Source organism: Molothrus aeneus, chromosome 13, assembly GCF_037042795.1.
Source record: "Molothrus aeneus isolate 106 chromosome 13, BPBGC_Maene_1.0, whole genome shotgun sequence".
Lineage (NCBI taxonomy): Eukaryota > Metazoa > Chordata > Aves > Passeriformes > Icteridae > Molothrus > Molothrus aeneus.
Genome location: NC_089658.1, coordinates 3568061 through 3588800, shown reverse-complemented (window position 1 = coordinate 3588800; position 20740 = coordinate 3568061). Strand labels below are relative to the sequence as shown.

General features: G+C 56.1%; 3 protein-coding genes and 1 pseudogene across 3 annotated transcripts; all 4 read right to left on the bottom strand.

The window, feature by feature from the left end:
- Positions 1 to 206: 206 nt before the first annotated feature.
- On the bottom strand, positions 207 to 4169 carry NEIL1 (nei like DNA glycosylase 1). Its single transcript, XM_066558654.1, has 9 exons — positions 3742 to 4169; positions 3524 to 3643; positions 2818 to 2896; positions 2233 to 2332; positions 1980 to 2104; positions 1486 to 1513; positions 1085 to 1158; positions 713 to 971; positions 207 to 558 (listed from the first exon to the last, which is right to left on the bottom strand). Exons 1-9 carry the CDS (start codon positions 4167 to 4169, stop codon positions 539 to 541), a joined length of 1233 nt encoding a protein of 410 aa, XP_066414751.1. The 3' UTR covers positions 207 to 538.
- Positions 4170 to 4392: 223 nt separating this feature from the next.
- On the bottom strand, positions 4393 to 6344 carry COMMD4 (COMM domain containing 4). The gene is made up of 8 exons (XM_066558653.1): positions 6101 to 6344; positions 5950 to 6021; positions 5808 to 5873; positions 5519 to 5558; positions 5281 to 5400; positions 4990 to 5070; positions 4724 to 4900; positions 4393 to 4579 (listed from the first exon to the last, which is right to left on the bottom strand). The coding sequence occupies exons 1-8, from the start codon at positions 6101 to 6103 to the stop codon at positions 4539 to 4541; spliced, it is 600 nt and encodes a 199-aa protein (XP_066414750.1). The 5' UTR covers positions 6104 to 6344; the 3' UTR covers positions 4393 to 4538.
- A 3930-nt stretch (positions 6345 to 10274) lies between these two features.
- Positions 10275 to 13050, bottom strand: LOC136562300 (mRNA export factor GLE1 pseudogene; annotated as a pseudogene).
- Positions 13051 to 14851: 1801 nt separating this feature from the next.
- On the bottom strand, positions 14852 to 20058 carry LOC136562299 (taste receptor cell protein 1-like). The gene is made up of 13 exons (XM_066559043.1): positions 19918 to 20058; positions 19211 to 19324; positions 18693 to 18751; positions 17933 to 18087; positions 17410 to 17513; positions 17242 to 17300; positions 16857 to 16993; positions 16653 to 16777; positions 16461 to 16519; positions 15973 to 16127; positions 15505 to 15611; positions 15287 to 15400; positions 14852 to 15089 (listed from the first exon to the last, which is right to left on the bottom strand). Exons 1-13 carry the CDS (start codon positions 20056 to 20058, stop codon positions 15045 to 15047), a joined length of 1374 nt encoding a protein of 457 aa, XP_066415140.1. The 3' UTR covers positions 14852 to 15044.
- Between the last annotated feature and the right edge of the window lie 682 nt (positions 20059 to 20740).

The following is a 20740-nucleotide window of genomic DNA, read 5'->3' as shown; positions in this document are numbered from 1 at the left end:
AACTGCACTGATCTGCCTCCTCCCAGGTGTTTGTTGTAGTTGCTCTTTTAATGTCTGCCTGAGCAGGACCTCACTCCTGGCACTGGGGAGGCTGAACTTACCTTTATTGTGGGGGGATGAGGCAGAGGGGAAGTCTGCTCCAGCCCCTGTGGAGGAGGCTGGACACAGAGGGATTTATCCTTTGCATAAAAAGGCATGCACGGTGATTTCTACACAAAATACTTTATTAGTCAGCTAAAAACAGTGATTTGATCAGCAGCCAGAAAGGGAGGAGGGAGAGGGAAGAGTCAGAGTCCACTACAACACGTGGACCTGGCCCTTCTTCCCCTGAAATGCCTGTGGACAGCAGGAAAAAGCCCCATCACCAGGCTCAGCTTCTCCCTCCCACACTGGCACGATGCCACAGCAGCAAATAAGTGTGAGCACAGGTAGGGAGCAGCTCCATTTTCACTAGCACTAACCCTGGTCCGTGGCCAGGCCCTGTCTGAGCTCCTCTTGGCCCCTAAAATGCCCCTCAGGAGGTGGCAGCAGGTGACACTCACACGGCAGGGGCTGCACCTGGAGAACAAAGAGGGAAATGAGGAGTCAGAGGGCAAGGGGGTATCCAGCTCTGTCCCATGGGCTCCTCTCGTGCCCCTCCATCCCTTTACCACCAGGGAGCTCTCCCAGAGCCCCCAGGGGTGCCCAAAGCCACAGGCACTGCCAGGCTCACCTGTGCCCCTGCGAGCGGATGTGCGGCGGCTTCTCCTGACACTCTGAGGCACCTCAGGCGAGGCTGGGGCAGCACTCACTGTCCTCCTCCCACGAGCACGTCCCTTCCTTGGCCTGTCAGCCTGCTCTTCCTGCTCTTCCTTCACTTCCTGCTCTTCTTGCTCTTCCTTCACTTCCTGCTCTTCCTTCTCTTCCTGCTCCTCCAGCCTCGGGGGTTTTGCTGCAGCCCTGCGGCGCTGCTTCGGGGCACGGGGGGTGACCTGGGTGGGTGTCAGAGCTGGAGATTACCAAGGAGGGAAACTCCATGTGGGATCATCACCATGAACAGGGCAGGGGCAGCAGGACAGCCAGACACAGCCACAAAGCTGCTCACCTTGGGGCTCGGTGATTCAGGCTCTGCCTTCAGCTGAGGGCTCTTCTTGCGGGGCGCCTTGCGGGGTCTCTGCCCTGCACCAGAGGATGTGGGGTGAGGAGAGGATGAGGCAGAACCTGCACCCCAAGGGACAGCCCATGGCACAGTGACCTGGCAGGGATGCTGTTCTAGGTGAGGATGAAAAACCAGCTGCACCCAGGCGGGTTTGGATGCTGGTAAGAAGCTTTGGGGACAAATGGCTTCTGTCCCCTGATGCCAATGACTGTCACAGGCCTGTCAGCACCCCAGAGAGAATGGCTTGGCTCCTGCCTGTTCCCCTGTGCTGCACAGCAAGAACAGGGTTTCCTAGGAGCCCTCCTGGAGCAAGAGTGGGTCCCACAGGAAGGGGAGAGGAAACTCACCTTTGGGAGCCATGGGGCCAGGCTCTCCCTGTAAGGAAGGGACAGAGCATTGGCTGGGGTGCAGTCATTCTGCAGGCAGCAGCAGCAGCAGAATCCCTGCCCCTTCTCCATCCTCCAGCCACTGCAGTGATAGGGAAACAGCCACATTTCCCTGGGAAGACAGAGGAGTTGGGCTTGCTCTGCCTGCCCTTTGCCTTGGGGACTCTGCCATCATTCCCTGTACCTGCAAGGCCCCAAACACAGGGCCCAGGAGGGAAGAACAGGGCTGCCAGAGCACCCAAACACCCCCTCTTCCCTCCATCTGCTGCAGATTGCTCACCATCCATTAGCTGGCTACCCACCACAAAGGAGATCCTCGTCACCCCCATGCCCAGGAGCTGGATGGAGAGGGAAACCCCCAGCCACACAGAGTAATGGGAGTCTCAGCAAGCAGAAAACAGGCCAGTGTCCCCTTGGAGGAGTGGTTTGGGCACTCCCCATCTCCAGGCTCCTACCTGGAACCATATGGTCCTGCCACTGCGGTCCCGCAGGGAGCTCATGCCAGGCACCAAGTAACACTGCAGCCAGTTCTTAAAGCTGGAGTAATTATCCGGGTGCTCGGGGTTCAGGAGCTGCTTCTCTGGGAGGGGAGACAGGGAAAGGACAGAATCAGAGCAGAAGCTGTGATCACCATGTCAGGGTGGCCCCCAAACCTCCTGATGCTGAGAATGCGAAGCCCTGGCCTCCCTGCCAGCCCCACTCCCTCACCTGCCATGATCACCTCCATGGGCACGCTGTGGCACAGCTCCAGCAGATCTGGGTTCTCCTGCCTCAGCTTCACCTTCTTGCTCAGCGTCATGGAAGGATCCTGCAGGCATGGAGAAGGGCAGAGAAGTCACCTGCCAGCTACCTCTGCTTCCTCAGCTTCTCTCCTCCCATCCTCTTCCCCATCTCCTGCCCTCCAGAGGATGAGCTCTCCACACAACAGCCCTGAGCTCACCACACAGTAGCCTTCCAACTTAGCTACAAAGCCATGAAAGAGGGCTAACACACAAAAACACCAGCAGCAGGTCGTGTAGTGTAGTTTTCAGGCTTAAAATAGCCACTTCCTCTCCCCTGAGGCCGCAATATCAGCCTTGGGCAGCCTTCCCCTTGGAGATTTTAAGCTTGCAAGGTGCTTGTTTCCCTCACCTCTTCCTCTCCACCCACCCCAAAAACACTTGTACACTTCCTTAGGGCAGGAGACTGGCAGAGCTCATCACAAAGGGCCACGGGCAACCAAACCCCTGCCTTTGGCATCTGTCTGGAAACCTGCTGCTTTCTGAGCCTGTGAAAGCACCTGGTACTCCCCACCTTCTTCCTCCTCTCCTGTTCCCGCTCCTTCAGGGCCTCCAGCACGGTCCGAGCTTTTTCAAAGGGAGGGATCTTCAACCTGAGAGTTACAGAGCAGCCTGAAGCCTTGGTTCTGCCACTTCCAGTGTCTGCCAGGTGAGGAGGCACAGTGGCTTAGCCAAGGAGCTGGCAAGCTCCAGCAAACCCTTAGAGCCTAAACCTCCCTCCGTGGCAGGTCAGCGGGTGCTCAGCTTCTACTACTATTGCTAATATTGTTTTCTTCAACAGAAGGAAACAATAAGCAACAGTAGTAGAAGCTGCTGTTGTCCATAACAATCTATTATTTTGAGGGACCCATTTTCATGATAGGTTTCAATGTCTAGTTGGTATATTTCATTTCAATTCCACATTTTAGGAAAAATGCATTCCCCTCAACTCCCACCCACTTCTGTACCCCTCTACTGCAGTTTCCTGGTTCTTTTCCCTGAAGGCTCTTTCTAACTCTAGCTACATTTTACTTCCTACACTCGGGAGTGGGAAACTTAGTCCCTCTCACACAACTACAGCATGACATAGAGTTGAGGCATGTTTTAATTAAAAGACAAGAGTGGTAAACAAATTTTCATAAGGAGCAGATCGTCTAATAGAACTTACACAGTTTCTATGAATTAGACTATAAACCCCAAAACTACATAATACTATGTAGTGAGTGCTCAACCCAACTTACCTGTACAGGATCTCAGCACGCAGGTAATTCCCAATTCCATTGAAATACTTCTGGTTTAAGAGGACCTCACAGATGGGCTTGTCAAAAGCCCTGTCCTCCAAGTTCTTCAGCACATTCTCCCTGCAAGCGAGCACGGGACATCAAGAAGAGTCACCTGGACATGTCTGTGCAGGCAAAGGGACCAAACCCGAGCAGGAAGCATTCCGGGGGGCGCTCACCTGAACGCCTGGTACTCGGACACGACGCAGGGCCCGCGCTCCGGCTGCCAGGCGTCCCCCAGGCGCCAGGACCCGAAGCGCCGGGGGTCGACGAAGCAGAGGGCGCGGGGGGGGCTCTCCCGGGTCAGGAAGCGCAGGTGGGCATGGCGGGGCAGCTCGGCGGCGGGGCACAGCCGGAACGAGCCCGACATGCCGAAGCGGAACACCAGGTCCTGCGCGGGGGGCCCGGCGGCGGGGTCCAGCGCGCTCAGCGTCAGCCGCAACTCCTTGCCCCGGGCGATGGCCGAGATGCCGTAAGCCTCGCTGCGGAAGGGCACCTCGGGGCCGCGGCCCACGGCCGAGCGCTCCACGCCGCCCGCGAACACCAGCGCCCCGCAGGCCCCGTTGATGAAGCGCCCGGCCAGGTGCAGCTCCGGGCACTCTGGCATGGTAGCGGCCGCACGGCACGGCCCGAGCCCGCCGCCACCGCCGGCGGCACGGCCCGCCCCCATTGGCTGCGCGGGGCGCAGGGCGCGCTCCCATTGGCTGCGGCGCGGGCGGCGCGCGCTCCCATTGGCCGAGCGCTGATCCCGGAGGTCGGTGATGCCCTGCCGGGGCGGTCCCGCCGCGGGTGGAGGTTGCACAACGCGGGGCGACACAGCGGGACACGGCTCAGCTTTGTCACCAAGACTTTATTGGAGCTGCCCCGAGTGCAGCTCGGGAGCCCAGAGGGATGGGAAACGTCCTCCAAGCACCAATCTGGACCCCCAGCTCAGTGTCGCAGCCTCCCGCCGTGGCCGGGCTCCTTTCCTGCCTCCTCAGAGAAGGGTGTTCATCAGGGCCTGGGCCTGCTTCAGCTCTGCAGAGAGATGTGGAGCTGTGGGGGAGCTGCTGGTACTGCAGCATCCCTTCCAGCATCCCATTCCCAGCGTGCCTCCCACAGCAATTCCCCCCACAGAATCCCCCACAGAGGTCCCTACTGCCACCCCTTGTAGTGCCTCACCTGCCAGCAGCACCCAGAACTTGTTGGCCGAGAGCGTCACAGGGACAGCCGTCATCTTCTCACACTCTCTGTCCCGCATGTTGAAGGTGAGGTGCACCACGGGCTCATTGACCTCCTGCAGCTCGCTGGAGCTGAGGGTGTAATCCACGCGCCAGCGCACCGAGCCCAGCTGGCTCACTAGGGTGGGCAGTGGGACGCTGTCAGCACCCCGGCTCTCTCCAGCAGGGTGACCCCCACTTTCCCAGTGAGCCCCAGAACCCACTCACATCGCAGGCTGCAGGCCCTGAGCCTGTCCTGGAGGGGGCTCTGCTTCTCTTCATAGGAACGGCACAACCCGCTGGCATGCTCTGCTCGTCAGGGGACACAAGAGAAGAGCCCCTCTGCTCACACCAGACCTGCAGCTGCCAAACCCCACCAAAGCACCCCAGGGACCGACGGCACAGAAGGGAGGTGATGGAGGACAGCACAGCAGACAGCCTGCCCTCCATCTGGGTGGGAACTGCCAGCAGCATCCCACCAAGTCTGGCTCATGGTGCCACCCCGAGGGTTTCCCCTACCTTTGGGCAGTCCCAGCTGCTGCAGCTCGCTTGACAGAGACTCACTGTCTACATTGTGCTTGGCTGCACTGGAGAGGATGAAGCCGAGGACAGCAATGGTCGCCTTCACATCCCCTGACTCTGCAGACAGGAGGGAGGGCGAGCTCTGTCACCTTGGGAAGGCATCCCCAGATCCATTGCTGCCTATCCCTGGAGCATGGCTCCATCGAGGGATCCTGGTAAGGACAGCAGTGCTCACCTAACTTTGCATCTGAGGTCAGCTTCAGGATCTTGTCATACTGTGGGAGAGCAGAGCATCACGGTAAGCACCAGCTAACACACTCACTACAAGTGTTAACACTGACAATTCTTACCTAAGCATTAATACTAATAACACTATTAGTACTAATAACAATATTAGTACTACTAGTTGAGGCCGGTAGCGTTCTTAATGCTGAGGCTTACATGAAGAACACGAGATTAACGTTGCTGATTATGCCATTGTAGCGTTGAAACACTTTGCCTCCACTGCGGTACCCCACACTTACCTCGATGGGCTCCCCCAGCAGGTCCCGCAGCACCTGGGCGCAGATCAGCTTCAGCTTCACCGAGGACTGCGGGGGAGAAGGGGGGTGAGCGGAGGGCCCGCAGCAGGCGGGGAGCAGGCAGGGGACACGGGGGACACTTAACTATTTTGGCCAGGGTGCTGATCTCGGCCAGCACCCAGTCGGGGCAGTCCAGGTCCCCGCAGAAGCGGAACCGCTGCGGGAGAACAGGCAGTCAGAGCCGGCAGGGGGCTCCGCATGCCCTCCCCGCTCCCCGCCGCCGAACCCCTCCCCACCATGTTGCCGCCGCTCCCCGGTCCGCGCTCCTACGGCAGAGTCGCCTTTGAGACCCGGAACCACTCCCGGGCCGCTGCCCGCTACGGCCCTCCCCGCCCCCGCCCCCGGCCCCCTGCCCCGGTGGGGCGCTCCGGTCGGGGCCCTGCGGGGCCTTTTAGCCGGGATCCGGGCAGGAGAGCGGCCGGAGGAGGGGACGGGGGTCCCAGAGCGGCACCCGAGGCGCCCCCGGCCCGTCCAGCAGCGCGGGCTCCGCCCCACCGGGCACCTCGCGCTCCCACGGGCCGCGAATCACAGCGCTCCGCCCGCCAATCCCGGCCCTGTCCAATCACAGCCATCAATCCTGGCCCGCCTTTCTCCGCTCTGCCCAATCACAGCCGGCCTTTCTGTCCGGCCACGGTCCCACCCAGCCCAGCCCGCGCAGGCGCAGTCCCGCCCAGCCCGGCCCCTCAGACCGCCCTGAGGGGAGCGGAGGCACCGCCTCAGCCCCGCACTCGCGTTCGCACCCCCAGCCACAGGGCCGGAGCGGAAATGTGGCGTTTGGAACCGGGGCTGAAGCTTCACAGGCCTCGACCTGAAATAAAGATCCTGTTCTGGTGCACGAGCAGCTGCACCTGGCCGCAGGGGGAGGAGGCAGAGCTGGCAGCGAAATAAAGGCTTGTGAGAGTGGAGCTGGAAGCACTGCAGAGCTGGGATCTCATTGAGGTGCTTATAAAGGGGGGCCACTGCTGGGCTTCCTGCTGTACCCATCAGAGAGCCTGGGCACCAGGCTGCAGCCCCTGGACACCCAGAAGAGCAAGGACGGCCTGATAAGTATGGGCCATCCCCCAGCTGCCTGTTCCTGGAAGCAAGTTGTCCCTCTGCCCAGAGCCAGAAGAAGGTGCCAGAGGTCCCCAGCCTCAGCCTGGACCCCTGGCCCAAGCTCCAGCCACCTGACACCAGCCCAGTGACCCAGGAGAGGTCAGCAATGTGCTACCCACCCACCCCCTACCCACTGTCACCCCACAGACCCGGCCCCCTCTACCACCCCCCAGCTCCCACTGTGGGAGAGCCCAGGGCCCTGCCCAGCTTTGGCTACGTGGGAAGCAGGGAGCCCTTTCCCAGCACCTACCTCAAGCCCCAGGAGCCCAGGAGTTACTTTCCCAACCCCTTGGAGCCGTGCGTGCTGAGGACAGCGGGTGCCAGGCTGGGGGTGGCACTCAGGGATGCTGAGGCAGCCAGGGATGCCGAGCTGCCCAGGAACAGCGGGTACCCAGGGCTTGCCCTCAGCCCGGGCGATGCATCCGTGTTCCACGGCTCCTTTCCCGGCACGGAGCCGGGCTGTGAGCAGCACAGGGCGGGCAGCCCGCAGTGGGGAGCAGCACCGAGGCACAGCAGCACTTTCCAGCCTGTCTGCACCTCAGAGAAGCTTTCTGGGGGCTCTGCTGGGCTCACTGAGACATTTCCTGAGAGAGGAGGGAGCTGGGAGAAACCCAGGCAAGGGGACGCCCCTGTGTCACTTGCGTGCTGGAGACAGGAACGCGACAAGAACACACTATGCTTGGGCAGCAACAGCCAAGGTTTATTGTCTGACAGGTCTTTTTATGGGGGTTTCATATCCACCACTGTCCTGGTTTATGGCAAATTTGGGAGGAAACCTCCAAAGGGGGCCCCTCCAGAAAGCAAACCCACACAGTCCCTTCCCCTGACCGGTTTGGGAAGGATTCCTTGGAGAGAAGTGGAAAGAACCTGTTTATTTAACAGGCACAGCACCCCTCAGCACATAAAATGAACAATACCAGATGACAAAACTCTTTCACCGCTCTGAAAAAGATGACAAATTCAGAAAGTGTCTCTTGGGAGTGGTCTCTCTGTTATCAGTCCCTCCGGTGCTGGGGCAGCTGCTGCAGCCACAAGGTGCAAACTCTCGGTGTTTCCCAGGTCCCAGTCTGGAGCAGGTTTGAATGGTTCCAAAAAAGGGAAAGGAAAAACAGTCCAGGGAAAATTTGGAGTGCCTAGCTAAACTAACTAACAAGCAAGAGCAAAAAAACAGGAGCAAAGAAAGCAGGAGCAAAAAGCAGGAGCAAGAGCAAAAGCAAAAAGCAAAAGCACTACTCTGTACTGCCCTGTCTCTGTGTCCTGCTGACTGTGGGGGGGTGAGCAGTCTGATAACAAAACAAAACTTCACTTTTCAGAGCCAGTCTTGAAGGCACAGAACATGATATCCAGCATAAACAGAACACACAACTGGGGACACAAGCATCATAACATCACCCTAGGACATCCACTCAGATAAATGTGATTGGCTAAAGATCTTAACTCTGCCCAGCTCACTGGGCAACGATAGGAGTGTATCCATGATCCAAAGGGATTGTCTGGGATCCCTGTGGTAGCTATGGGTGGTCTGTAGCTGCACAGATAATTTGGCATAACAGACACAACTCAACCAGCCTAGCTCTTAGGTGGTAGAAGTAATCAAGTCCCCAGGTATGAGATTGATAGGCTGGGTTCAAGCTCAAACAAGCTCAAACAGAGCTCAGACAATCCCTCTGAACAGTGAATGCACCCATATCACTGGCCAGTGAGCTGGGCAGAGTTATGACCTTTATCCACTCGTGTCTGTAAGAGCAGGACATTCAAAGCCCCTATGAAAGGGGGTGCACTTCAGTAGATGTTGGCTGCTGCTGCATGAACCTCAGTGTGTGTTTGTCACATTCCTGTCTCCACCATCAGTGACAGTCCCCTGTTTGAACTTAAATCCAACCTATCACTGGGGACTTGTTTACTTCTCTCTTCTAACGAGCTAGGCTGGCTGAGTTGGTGTCTGTTAGGCCAAATTTTCTGTGCAGCTCTAGGCCAGCTGTAGCCGTCACAGCTCCCCCTTTCTGTTCTAAAAAATGCATTTTCTCTGTCATCCCTCTGCAAGGGCCCGTTGCAAACAGGATGACAGGACCTCATGGTGGCACAGATGATTCTGCCCAACTCAACAAGTCCTCTCTCAGCCAGGGATGTATCCCCTGTACCATTGAAGTTGTAACATTCATTCCCAGGAGCTGTCAGGTGGGATCACCAACAATTACAAGCTTTCAAATTGGCATGCCAGGGGCATGGGAGGTTACAAACTTATAACTTGACTCTATGAACTGGAAACATTAGAACCATGAGAAGGTAACGTGGAAAACAACTTGCCAAGTTCAGGTTTTGACTCTTAAATAGATAAAATACTCAAGACCTCATATTATAAAATCTTTGTGTCGTTTGAATAGATAAAATCCTTGAACAAACTGTCACTTCAGAAGGTCCCAAATCTCCATGTAAGAGGTGTAGAAGTTGTTAAAATCACTGGTCCACGATATCTGCTGAGGGACCATCAGGAGGGTGCTGTCTCTGGTCCCCAGCAGGACGTAGGGCAGACACACCTGGCTGGTGCCCATCCTGTTCTGGTGTCTGTGGAAATGCACCCATACCCATGTCCCCATGGAATGGGGGCCCGTGGACCTTCCCTCCTGTTTGTGATAATGTCTTTTGTCATTGGTTTAGGTGATTGGGCATCACCTGACGATTGTAATGATAGGAAATAGTTTAAGATTACTGGGTTTTGGGATTGCTCTGGTTCTGTTAAGTGGTTTAGTGTGTAAACAGCTTTTGCTACTCTGCTCTGTGGGTATTTTCACTTCCATGAGATTAACTGCACAGTGGAACTTGCATTGCATTGTACAACTTTTCAGTCCAAGAGTCCTTAACCTCTGGAGCCATCAGGATAATGGATTTAAAGCATTTTCTACATGATTAAATGTTGTAGCAGGCAGAGGTGGGAGAGTGCTGTGACCTTCCCAGAGAAGCATCTTTAAAAACACGTCCTGGGTGCACAGCACATCGCGCTCTCGTCCAGTGATTTCAGCTCTTGGGTGATTTCAGCCACGAGCAACACAGAAGGAGAGAGTCTTTGTATGGTGTTCCACAGAGGGTCTTTATTGAGCTCCTACACCCAAGGGGTCCAGGGATTAAGAACTGTCCCAGAAAACAAGAGCAGGGGTTTATAAAGGGATAGTGAGGGGCAGGGCAGAACATCAGAACAAATGAGATGAGGGCACAGGGGTGGAACAAAGGGGGAAGAACCAATGGGATACATAGAACCAACATGCAGCAACAATGCATTCTGAGGGAAGCTGTTTTCCTCACCATGACTAGGGAGGCTGTTGCTTAAGGGTTGCAAAGATTAGCTTCTAAGTGTAAAAAATAAATCTTCTTAAATTAAACATGAAGAGGAAAGGAAATACAGACTGATTTATGTTCTCCAAAAGGAAGGTGTCAGAATGCCCTTTGGTAATGGAATTTCCTCTGCCTGTAGACATTTCTGCACAAAAGTCTTCAAACGTGACAAACAGCCCATCTGGCCTGAGCTGGTCACAGCTTCAATTCTTGGGATATAGGATTTCTGGATGAAGAGCATTGTTTTCCAGAACTGAATCCCATACTGCCTCATCAGAGCATTGCCACACACCTCCAGGAAATCCAGAAGCAGCACAGCTGTCACATCTGCCAGAGGCTCCAGATTCAACATCTGTGCAAGCCAGCGCCATCCATAGCTCAGACCGTGAGGATGAGCCCCTTGTCTGCTTCCATAAGGCCAGCGGAGCTGAATGATGGCAGCATAGAGACGAATCATGCCTGACATCCTTTTAAGAAATTGATCTGGTTCTTCCACTTCAGAATCATGGACTTCATATCCAAGCATCCTCTGATACTCTTCTGTAGAAGTCCCTTCTTTCCGAGCAGGGTAAAATGGCACAGAATATGGGCACTTTTTGTGCAGATGAGCTAAAAAGATGTCTCCAACTCGAGGGTGTAATTCCCAGATTCCTGAGAGCACTGCAGCAATTGGGAAAGCTGAATCGTGGTGAAAAGATACTTCTCCTTCCCCATGTCTCACAAACTTCTCTGCAAGTTTGTAACAAACAAACTCCAGCCCCTGTGGATGCTGAGTCACAAACACCGTTTGCCCTTCAGTCTGAACAGGCTTCCCAGACAGCAGGTTATTGATCTTATCAAACACCTCTCTCAGCTTAGAGCCTGATATGCTAGAGATGTGGCTCACAGGGATTGTAGCTGCTTTCTGCAAGTTTGTTTTTATCTTCTTCACCTCAGTGTTGCCTTTGCAGTTTCCAATTTCACTGAAAGCAGCAACACATTGCTCAGCAGCATCCTGAAGCTGCCAGTACCACTGCATGATACTTTCTTCTGTTTCAACTTGAAGTCCTTCCTTCTGCTGCTTTCCCCACGACTGCTGTGCAGGTACAAAAGTCTGACACATCATCTGCTCTATTTTCTCTAACTCTTTCTGCTTTTGTATCTTTTCCTCTTCATCTTTCCTCTTCCTTTCTTCTAGAGCTGCAGTGATTTCCTGCTGCATGCTGGATATCAACCCTCGCATCTCCTGCAGGGCTCGTTCAGAGCTTGCCACATCTGCTGGAGCTGGGAACCCTCTCTCGCTCGCGGTGCGGATGAGCCCTGACATCAGTGCACAGATCTGGTTGCCACGATTGCTGTACGCAGCCAGATTGATTCTGGGCAAATCTTTGTGCCTGTAGTTGGGATCAATCTGCTGGTTCAGCTGCAGCAGCTCCTCCTGGATGGAATAAAGGTGGCGCAGCCTCTCCTGGCCCTCTTTCTTGCGCAAGAGTTCCAGCTCTTCCTGACGTTGCCTCTGCTGCTCTGCCTCACGCAATTTTAGGTTCAATATCTTTGCTCTATGTCGGTGTTCTTCCTTCAACTTCTCTTGCTGCCTCTGAGCCTCCTTTGAGCTCTTCTCCATTACTTCTTGCAACTCTTGGAATTCCTGATGCCGCTTTAGCTCCCTCAGCTCATCAAAGCACTTCAGCTGCTCACTGGCCTGGGCATAGGCTGCCCTCACCATCTGCTCCAGCTCCTCCTGCCGCTGTCTCAGCCTCTCCCTTGCTCTCAGCCTGTGCATCTCTTCATACATCCGAATGCAGCCTTCGACTTTTGCAATTTTAGATGACAGAACAGCTGGAGCAACTTCTTGATTTATTTCCAGGAGACTAAGATGATCATTTTCCTTTTGCCCAATAGTCACAGGATTGGGCAGGGCTGTTGGCAACGTGGCAATGGTGGCGATATTTTGTGGCTCTGCTGAGGGATGATGGCTCTTGTTCTCTCTCACGTCCTTTGCTGGTAGACAATCCAAAGCAAACTTCTGCTCCGATGGTGGCAGTGCAGTCACAGCAGCCACTGCTGAGGGATTCCCTGATCGGCTGTTTCTTCCAGGGATTTCTGGTGATGTATTTCCCAGGCCCACCCCTAACTTGCAGCGACGGCTGGACCCACCCCGTGGAGGCCAGGCAGAAGGTGCAGTCTCAGAGCTGGACCAATGGGCTCTGGGAGGAGGCAGTACTGGTGTGTGTGCTTTATCAGGGCATGTAGGTGTCCCTGGTGCATGCTGTTGGAATGGCTGCACAGGCATAACTGGAACAGCTGTAGGGTGCTTTGTCTCTGCGAGAGCTGGGCACCCCTGCAGCACAGCAGCAGAGCCAGTATAGCTAGGCTTGGTCACACAGTGCTCATTTGCCATTGTGGCACAGCCAGGCTCAGTGGCAGGCAGCCCTCTGCAGTAGCCATGTGCTCCACAGCAGCCAGTTATCCTGCAGTGGCCAAGCATTGCCTGGCAGCAGGCAGAGGAGGCTCCACAGCAGTTTGCCATTTCACAGCAGGCAGTCGTGGTCTCAGTGGTCTTGGTTGAAGCAGCAGGACCCAGAGGAAAGGCAGGGCAGCTTGTCGTGGCTCCAAGAGCTGGTGCAGCAGAGCACAGAGAAGAGGCAGGACCCAGGGTGGCTGCAGGACGCCTGTGTAACTCAGCTCGGGAGTGTGGAGTGTCTCCGCTGCTTTGTTCAGTGACAGTGCGCTCTACCAGCATCTCATCCCTGTGCGGGCTGGCTCCACGGCTCTGTGCCATGGTGGGATGATTGCCTGGCACATTGTCCCTGCCCTGGGCAGTGGCATGGCCCCAGGCAGCCACGGGGCACTCTGCAGACAGGTCACCCCCTCCCGGGGAGGCTCCACAGCTCCATGCGGGGGATGCTCTGCCCATTCCCCTCCCCTGCTCGCCCAGTGCCATCCCCTGCACTGGCCTCGTGTCTCGCTCGCTCTCTAACTGTTTTATCAGGTCCAGGATGAGCCTCCAGAGTTTGACAACATTGATGGCAGTTTCATCAGCTGTGGCAGCTGCTGCAAGTATATATCTGCCAGCCCAATCCCACGTGTTCAGGTCCAAGGCTGCCTCTTCGGACACGTCCAGTCCGTGGCTCCCACACCACTTTATTAAGGCTAGTAAAGCCTGTTTATCATATTTAATCCCTCTGCTTGTTAAAACAAGAGTCCATACCTGGAGTGTAGGGTCTTCTGGCACTGATGCCCACGCTCCCATTTATCCCAGTGGTGCCTGTAAATCACAAAGGTGTTTGGATCCACGTAGCGTTCCCTGCTGTTCCTTGCCACACTCTCCACTTCAGGCAGAGCACTCTGCCTGCCCGCAGCTTCCTCTGCTGCCTGCTGCACTGTCCTGGCTTAGTGTCTGCTTCCAGAAGGCAGGATCCTGCAGAAGAGGGGAGTTTTCCTCTGAAGGTCCACTGGTGAAGTAGAAGGGTCTGGTATTCCTCTGGGAATCCAGTGGAAAAGACTGCCTGTGGTGTTTGAAGTCTCAGATTATATCCTGGAAGCAATGCTTGGCTCCTCCCCCTGGGTGGAGCATCTCACAATGGGAAGATGGAATTTTATCAGTCATGCAGTGACAGTCAATGGCCCATTAACAGAAGATATCTCCAGGAGGAAGGATTAGTTGTGGAAGAGATAAAGAAAACTGCCCCACCTGGTTTTAACAGCTGGCCCATTACAAAAGATATCCTCCCCAGAGATAGGAGGGATGGGTCATGGAAGAGATAAAGAACACTGCCCCACCTGGTTTTAACAGATGGAAATAGAATACATCTGGTTACATCTTGCATTGCAATCTAAGACAGTTAAATATTTTCTACATTCTAAGATATATAGTTGTTTTCTTTTAAGAGGTAAGACAAGCTCAACTGAAACAGCCATGATGAAACACTGATAAATACCTGTTTGTGGATAAAGAGCATACAGTCTGTTCACTCTTGATTTTGTCAAGGATTCTATTGCTCGCTACAATCTTTGATACAATTGCTGTTTTTTCTTCCATGGATAACATAGTAAGAGGCAGTGATGATTCTACATTTTGGCTGTTACTGATTGTAAGCTGTTTTAGCGTTTTCCTTTGTTTTAGTTTCCTGTCATAAGTATATGACTGTTTAGGAAGGTATTATCTCAACTTCCTGAGAGGGTTATTGCTGATATATTGATTACATGATGGGAATTGACCAATTTAATAATAGGCATTATTCATAAGATGAAATTAGTGTACTTATAGCTGGTTTCTTCTATGCTTTATCATCTCTATGTGTAATTATCTAAAATACATGTGTCGTTTCAGGATCCTTCTTCTTTGTTCTCTAGCTGTTATGCATCTCTTAGACCAGGTTAGCTCTCTGGCTGGTCCCTGGCATGCACATCCTTGCTTTTTTACCTCCCCAGCATGAGGGCTGTTATCCCAGAGCTGCAGAGGACCAAGCCCAGCTTGCAGCACCAGTTAGAGCAGCAGCACATGGCTGGGGGGGTACTGGGAGCCAGGGAGGGAGGTGGGTTCAACACCACCCCCACAGCAGACACACATCCTTCACAACTGGGTTTCACGGTCTACAAACAGTTTATTTAAGATACAAAATTTACAAAATTATTCCTCTACACACCTGAGTCTGCATTCTGCTCAGGGAGCACCTGGCAGCTGCTGCCACAGGGTCAGGGAGAGCTTCTCAGCATCTCCTTCCCACACACAGCCCCTCTCCAAGCTCCCCCCAGCTGCTGCTGCTTCTCTCCTCAGGCAGAAGTGCTTTGCCACTCAAAGTGACCATCCTCAGGGTCCTGCAGGGGAGAGGGAAGATGGAAGAAGTCACTTGAAACACCTCCAGTGAAGGCAGGAGTGAGGGTCCCTGCCCTCCAGCTCCCCACAGGTTTCTCCGGCCCCAGAGATCCTCACCAGCTAACAGGAGACCTGTGAGCTGCAGAAACACCAGCTCCCAGGCACAGAAGATAATCCGAGGGAGGCAAAGGCCACTCACCTCTGTCCAGAAGCCCTGGTTATCCATTTCCAACGTCTGGACCCCCACTTCAGGGTCTCTTCTGTCCCAAAGGGCTCCTCCTGTCTGCCAGCCCAGCCTCTTGGTGCCCAGGCACTGGGGAAGAGAGCACAGGCACTGCAGCCCCAGCTGGCCCCACAGAGCCCCTCAGCCCAGCCCAGGGCTGCTGGCCCAGCCCAGCAGACAGAACTGGCCCTCACCACGAGCACGATGGGCGCAGCCACGATGCAGAGGCCACCAATGACCACCAAGGCCACTCCGTAGGCTGGGATGCCTGGCTGGGGCCTGGGACGCTCCAGGGTGTTCTCTGGAGCAAAGCAGAGCACTGAGAGCCTGGAGCAGCAGCTTTGCCCCACGGGCTGCCAGCCACCCTCTGCCCCAGGACAAGCACAAGGGATTTTTGAACTCCTGTTCCACTCCCTCCATGCCTTCTCCCATCCCACACCAGCCTGCAGCAGAAAGTCCCCAAGCCCAATGCCCCAGGCCATGCAGAGGCAAAGGGCACAACTGTTACTAAATGTCACTGCCTGCTCACCTCAGCAGCCAAGACACCTGAGCCTCTCTGCACATAAGGGATCAGGATGGGGTCAGCTGTGGATCCACCCTGCTCACAGTGCAGGTGTGGGGCCTGTGGAGCTCAGGTACCCAGGTGCCAGAGGGGATCTTACCTCCCACAGAGAGAGAGAATGGATCCACATGGATGTCAGAGCCAGCCAGAGCCTGGTTTGGCCCCACCGAGCGCACGAGGGTCTTCAGCACCTGCACGCTGGTTGGAGCAGGGTGCCGGAAGATCATGTTCCCATGGCAGAGCAAGGAGCCAGGCCTGCAGACAGGGTTGGGAACAGCTCCAGCAGCTGCCATCCCACCATGACCCCACAGTGGGATGGGTGGGCACTCCCAGCCTCCTCGCAGAGGGATTTGCTCAGCAGGAAGAGATCTCTGCACTCAGGGAGCCCTGGGATGGAAGGGACATCCCTGGAGGTCTGGCAAGTCACCACTGCTACAATAGCTTAATGCTTGACCTCAGCTTCCTCCGCAAATCCTTCTGTTGCCAAAAACGTGCAGCTGTCAGCCGTGACCTGCTGGCTGATGGCTGAAGGGAGCCCTCCCTGCCCCTGTGCAGCCCTGCCCAGCAGAACCCCTGCTCCCCACTCACAGGAATTCTTTGATGATGGCTGTCAGGAAGGATGGGTAATCCCTCAGGGCTCTGGCCACCTGGAAGAAAGGGTGTGCTCAGCTCCCTGCCAGCTTTTGGGGCAGTTTGGACACCCCAAACCAGCCCCTCTCCCTCCCTTCTAATCCCACTGGGAGGACATCAATGCCCTCCCCCCACCAGCCCCATTCCTACCACATCACCAAGTTCCCTGGAGAGATTGTGGTGCTCTGCAGAGAGAGGATCCTGAAGCTTCTGGCTGAAGGGTCTGTTGGTGACGACGAAGGACAGAGGGTACACAAGCAGACCCAGCTTGGACCCTGAGGAACAGAAAACAAGCGCTGGCTGAGCACATTTGGCAGCGACCCTGCCCACAGCACACACGGGGACCATCCTTACCCTCCACAGAGATGGAGCTCAGGTCCATGGAGAGGCCTGAGAGCGCAGTCAGGGCTTCCAGGACCTCCGTAACATCAGCATGGACAACTGTGTCTAGGTAGAGGTCTCCAGTGATCTCCGTGTTCCCACCCAGGTTCCTGAGGGCAGAGAAGAGGTCTGAGCAAGGCAGGAGGGTTGGGAGCCAGCCCCAGCACCTTTACTGGTGGTTTTCTCCTGAGATCCCCACAGAAGGGGCTCAATTCCAGTTTGCTCCAGCTGCACATCCCCTCCCAGCGTTTCCCATCTCCTCCATCCTTGCAGCACAGCTGATGAGCTGCAGAGGGCACAGGACAGAGTGAGGGCAATGAAATTAAGAGGTTGGCAGAGGAGTAGCTGCGCCCCATACCTGAGCTGGGAGATGGTGAAGTTCCTCACGTGGTAGAGGCCACTGACGGATGCAGTTACCTGGGCAGGGAGGAGACAACAGTTCACACCTTCCCCTGTTTAGCACAGGTTAATCCAGCACCCAGGCTGTGCCCATTCCCTTTGGAAGAGCCCCCAAGGCTTGGCATACCTCTCTGACCAGCCTCTCCAGAAGATCCATCCTGTCCACTCCAAGCTGGGAGCCAGTGAGGGAGATGGACAGCTTCTCTGGGTCCAGGTTCTCCAGGCTGAAGCCTAAGGGAGTTGGGAAGAGTTACACTCAGACCTGTTCCTGCAGCTTCCTTGGGAGATAGCGTTCAGCCCAGAGCTCATCCATGGCCACACACCAAAAGCAGAAAGCAGCAGGGCAGCTGAGTGAGGAGGGATCCCTTTGAATGTGGGAAGGGGTTGGGATAAACCATTTCCCAGCACAGCAGAGCTGGGGCAAAGAGGGGAGGCCAGGGAGCTAAGCAGAAGCCCTGGCCCACACAGGTCCAGCTGCTACAGATATGCCCTCCACCACCCTCCACATCCTTACAGTGGCTTTACACAGGGATGTTCAGTGAAGGAAAAGCCTGGAACCCAAACTGCATGGGTTTTGGCTTGGAGAAAGGCACAAGGAGGGCACCTGGCAGCAGCAGCAACCCTGCTGTGGGAAGATCTTCAGCACTTACCAGCAGACTGGAGAGACTGGGGCTCCAGCTGCCAGCTGAAGATGCTCCTTCCCTTGCTTGCCTCTGTGACCACTGTGCGGATCAGGTGGGAGTTGGTGGGAGCAGGAGCATCCCCCCGGAACAGAACCTCCCCTCTCACCACCACTGAGCCATTCCTGGAGGGACAGGAGACAGTGGGCAGCACACCTACTGCTTTATTCTTTCCAGGTGCATTTATCCAGGAATTCAGACAGGGATCTCTTGGGATGGTGACACCAGGGAGGGAGTGAAGCCCCTCAATGCTCCTGTCTGGAGCATTTTCTGGGCAAACTCTTCCCTCCAAGCCAAAGTTGCAGCAGCTTGGAAAAAAACAAAGAGACCACTGCTTCTTCTAGCAGGATCCATCTTTATTGCACACACTCCAATATTTATGTTTCTAGCATGGGAAAGGTTGAAGAATGTCTCAGGAATATGTATGTAAGAGGAAAGCCAAAACAGCCTCCACCACCAAACATTCATTAAAGCACACAAGGTTTCTGCCCTTATCAGCCATTCACTCCAACATCCACCTCCCAGCCTTCTGGAGCCAAAGGAAAAACATTCACCCGTGGTGTTTATGGCTGCAGCCATTCCTCTGGAATGCACCTTTCCCAAGGGAACAGAGTCTCTATCAAAGTGTAACAAGTTGCTCTCCTACTCAGGACTCTCTTTAAGGCCAGGGTGGCTCCCTGAGGCCTCTGGTTCTACAAACCCCAGCCCTCCAGAGCAGATGCACACTCACATGAACTCGAGGACATTTGCCTGCAGGAAGCTCTCGTAGCTGGACAGCATCTGGTTGAGCTGGAAGGAAGAAGCACCTGGTAATTAATTGAGGAGGTTTTCTAAGCTCCCCCATGAGAAGGGGAAATGCAGGAACAGGTGGGCAATAAATAGAGGGAAGTCAGCTCAGGCTGCCCAGGGGAGGGCACGCTAGCACCCCATGGAGTGCCAGCCCTCTGGGATTGCCTGGGCATGAGCTGGGATACCCAGAGCAGCCACCCCCATCCTGGGAGGGAATACCCCAGCAATAATGCCCTGTGCCAGGGCCCTGCTGGCTGCCAGGGGCAAGGGGAGCCCAGTCCCAGCTCAAACCAAGCTCCAGTGGAGCAGTGCCAGGGGTTTGCCCACCCCCACCCTGCTCAGGTGGGCACCCAACCAGCCAAGGGCCGGTGCAGCACTCAGGCTGCTCCCCCCAGCAGGGCCTGGCACCACCCCAGAGCCCAAAGTGCCAAATGTGTCCCAGGCACCCGCAGCACCCACCATCAGTGTCACATCTCCCTCCAGCTGCCGGTAGCTCTGGGAATTCCTGCTGCCCAGAGCCGGGGCGTAGGCGATGCCCAGCAGCCGGAATTGCAGGGGCAGCACGTGCACAGGCTGGGTGGGCAAGGGCAGGCTGCAGGGGTGGGATGCAGGGGGGTTTGTCCCTGTGGAGCCAGGTCTGCCCTTTGTCATCAGCTCAGCTGGGCTGGAGGCCTCTCTGGTGGCTGCAGGGAGCTGCTCCGTGGCTGTGGAGGAGTTCTGGGAAGCGCTGGAGCCACTGGACACGGCGTGGGCACGGAGGGTGAGGGCTGTGGGCACAGCCAGGCTCTGGGAGCTGGGCAGGGAGCTGGCTGCATGCCCAGCCCCAGGAGAGCTCAGCAGGCAGGATGGAGAGGTCACACTGCTGCTGGTGGCAGTGAGGTGCCCAGGCTCAGAGCCACACTGCAGAGCTGGGTCCGTGGAAGAGGGGGCAGGCACGGAGCCTGGGCTGGCAGGGCTGGGCCCTGGAGCTCCTGCTGGAGTGGGAACAACTCCCACTGATGCTGTCCTGGATTCTCCTGTCACACACATCTGTCCAAGCTCTGGGGTGACACCAGGGGCTGTGGAGCCCATCCCAGTCACGGTGGGACCTGCAGGGCTGGGAGCCCTGGGCTGTGCTGGGGAGGCTTCCGTGGACATGGGCTGTGCAGGGGGACAAGGCAACTCACTCTGTGTCCCCAGGGTGACAGCAGGAGCCCCAGAAGCCACCGTGGGAAGGGAAGAAGCCAGCAGGTGCTGATGGTGGGCAGCAGGAGCTGCTGCAGAGGCAGGAAGTGATGCCAGGACAGCATCCTGGAGTCCAGACCCATTTCCTGGAGCCGGGGCCAACACGGCATCCACCAAGGGAGCAGCTGCCCCAGGCAGGGCAGTGCCAGCAGTGTCCCAGAGCTCCTCTGGTGCCAGGGCAGGAGACACCCCCAGTGTGCCAGGGCTCAGCTGGGCCCAGCTGGGTGTCCCCTGTGCTGGCAGAGCAGAGGCCACCACCTGCTCTGCTGGGCTGGGGCTCCAGGAGCCAGCAGCCATCAGTGCCCATGTGGGGACATCAGGTGGGGCCTGAGACCCCACAGCTGCCCCTTGGAGTGGCACCAGTTGGTTGGGTGTCACCTGTGTCACTGCAGCCCCTGCAGAGGGGCCAGAAGCAGCTGTGGGGAGGGCAGGAGGGTGCAGCCATAGCTGGGAGGTGGCAGGGACCCCAGCAGCTGGCTCACTCCCAGCTCTGGAGGTGGCCTCAGAGCCCCTCTGTGGGCTCTGGGGCTCTGCTGTGCCCGCTGGCTGCCCCAGGCCACCAGCTGCAGTCTCTGCTGGCATCTGTGTGGCACCACCTGGTCCTGCTCTGTGGAGGCCACCCTGAGCAAGGTGACCCCAGCAGCCAGGGCTGGGGACACCCTCAGGCTGGAAGAGCTGGGCTGGGGCAGCAGGCACCCTTTTGCCAGGCCACGGTGTGGGGGACAATGTGACAGCCATTGCTGTGCCCAGCCTGAGCCCGTCCCT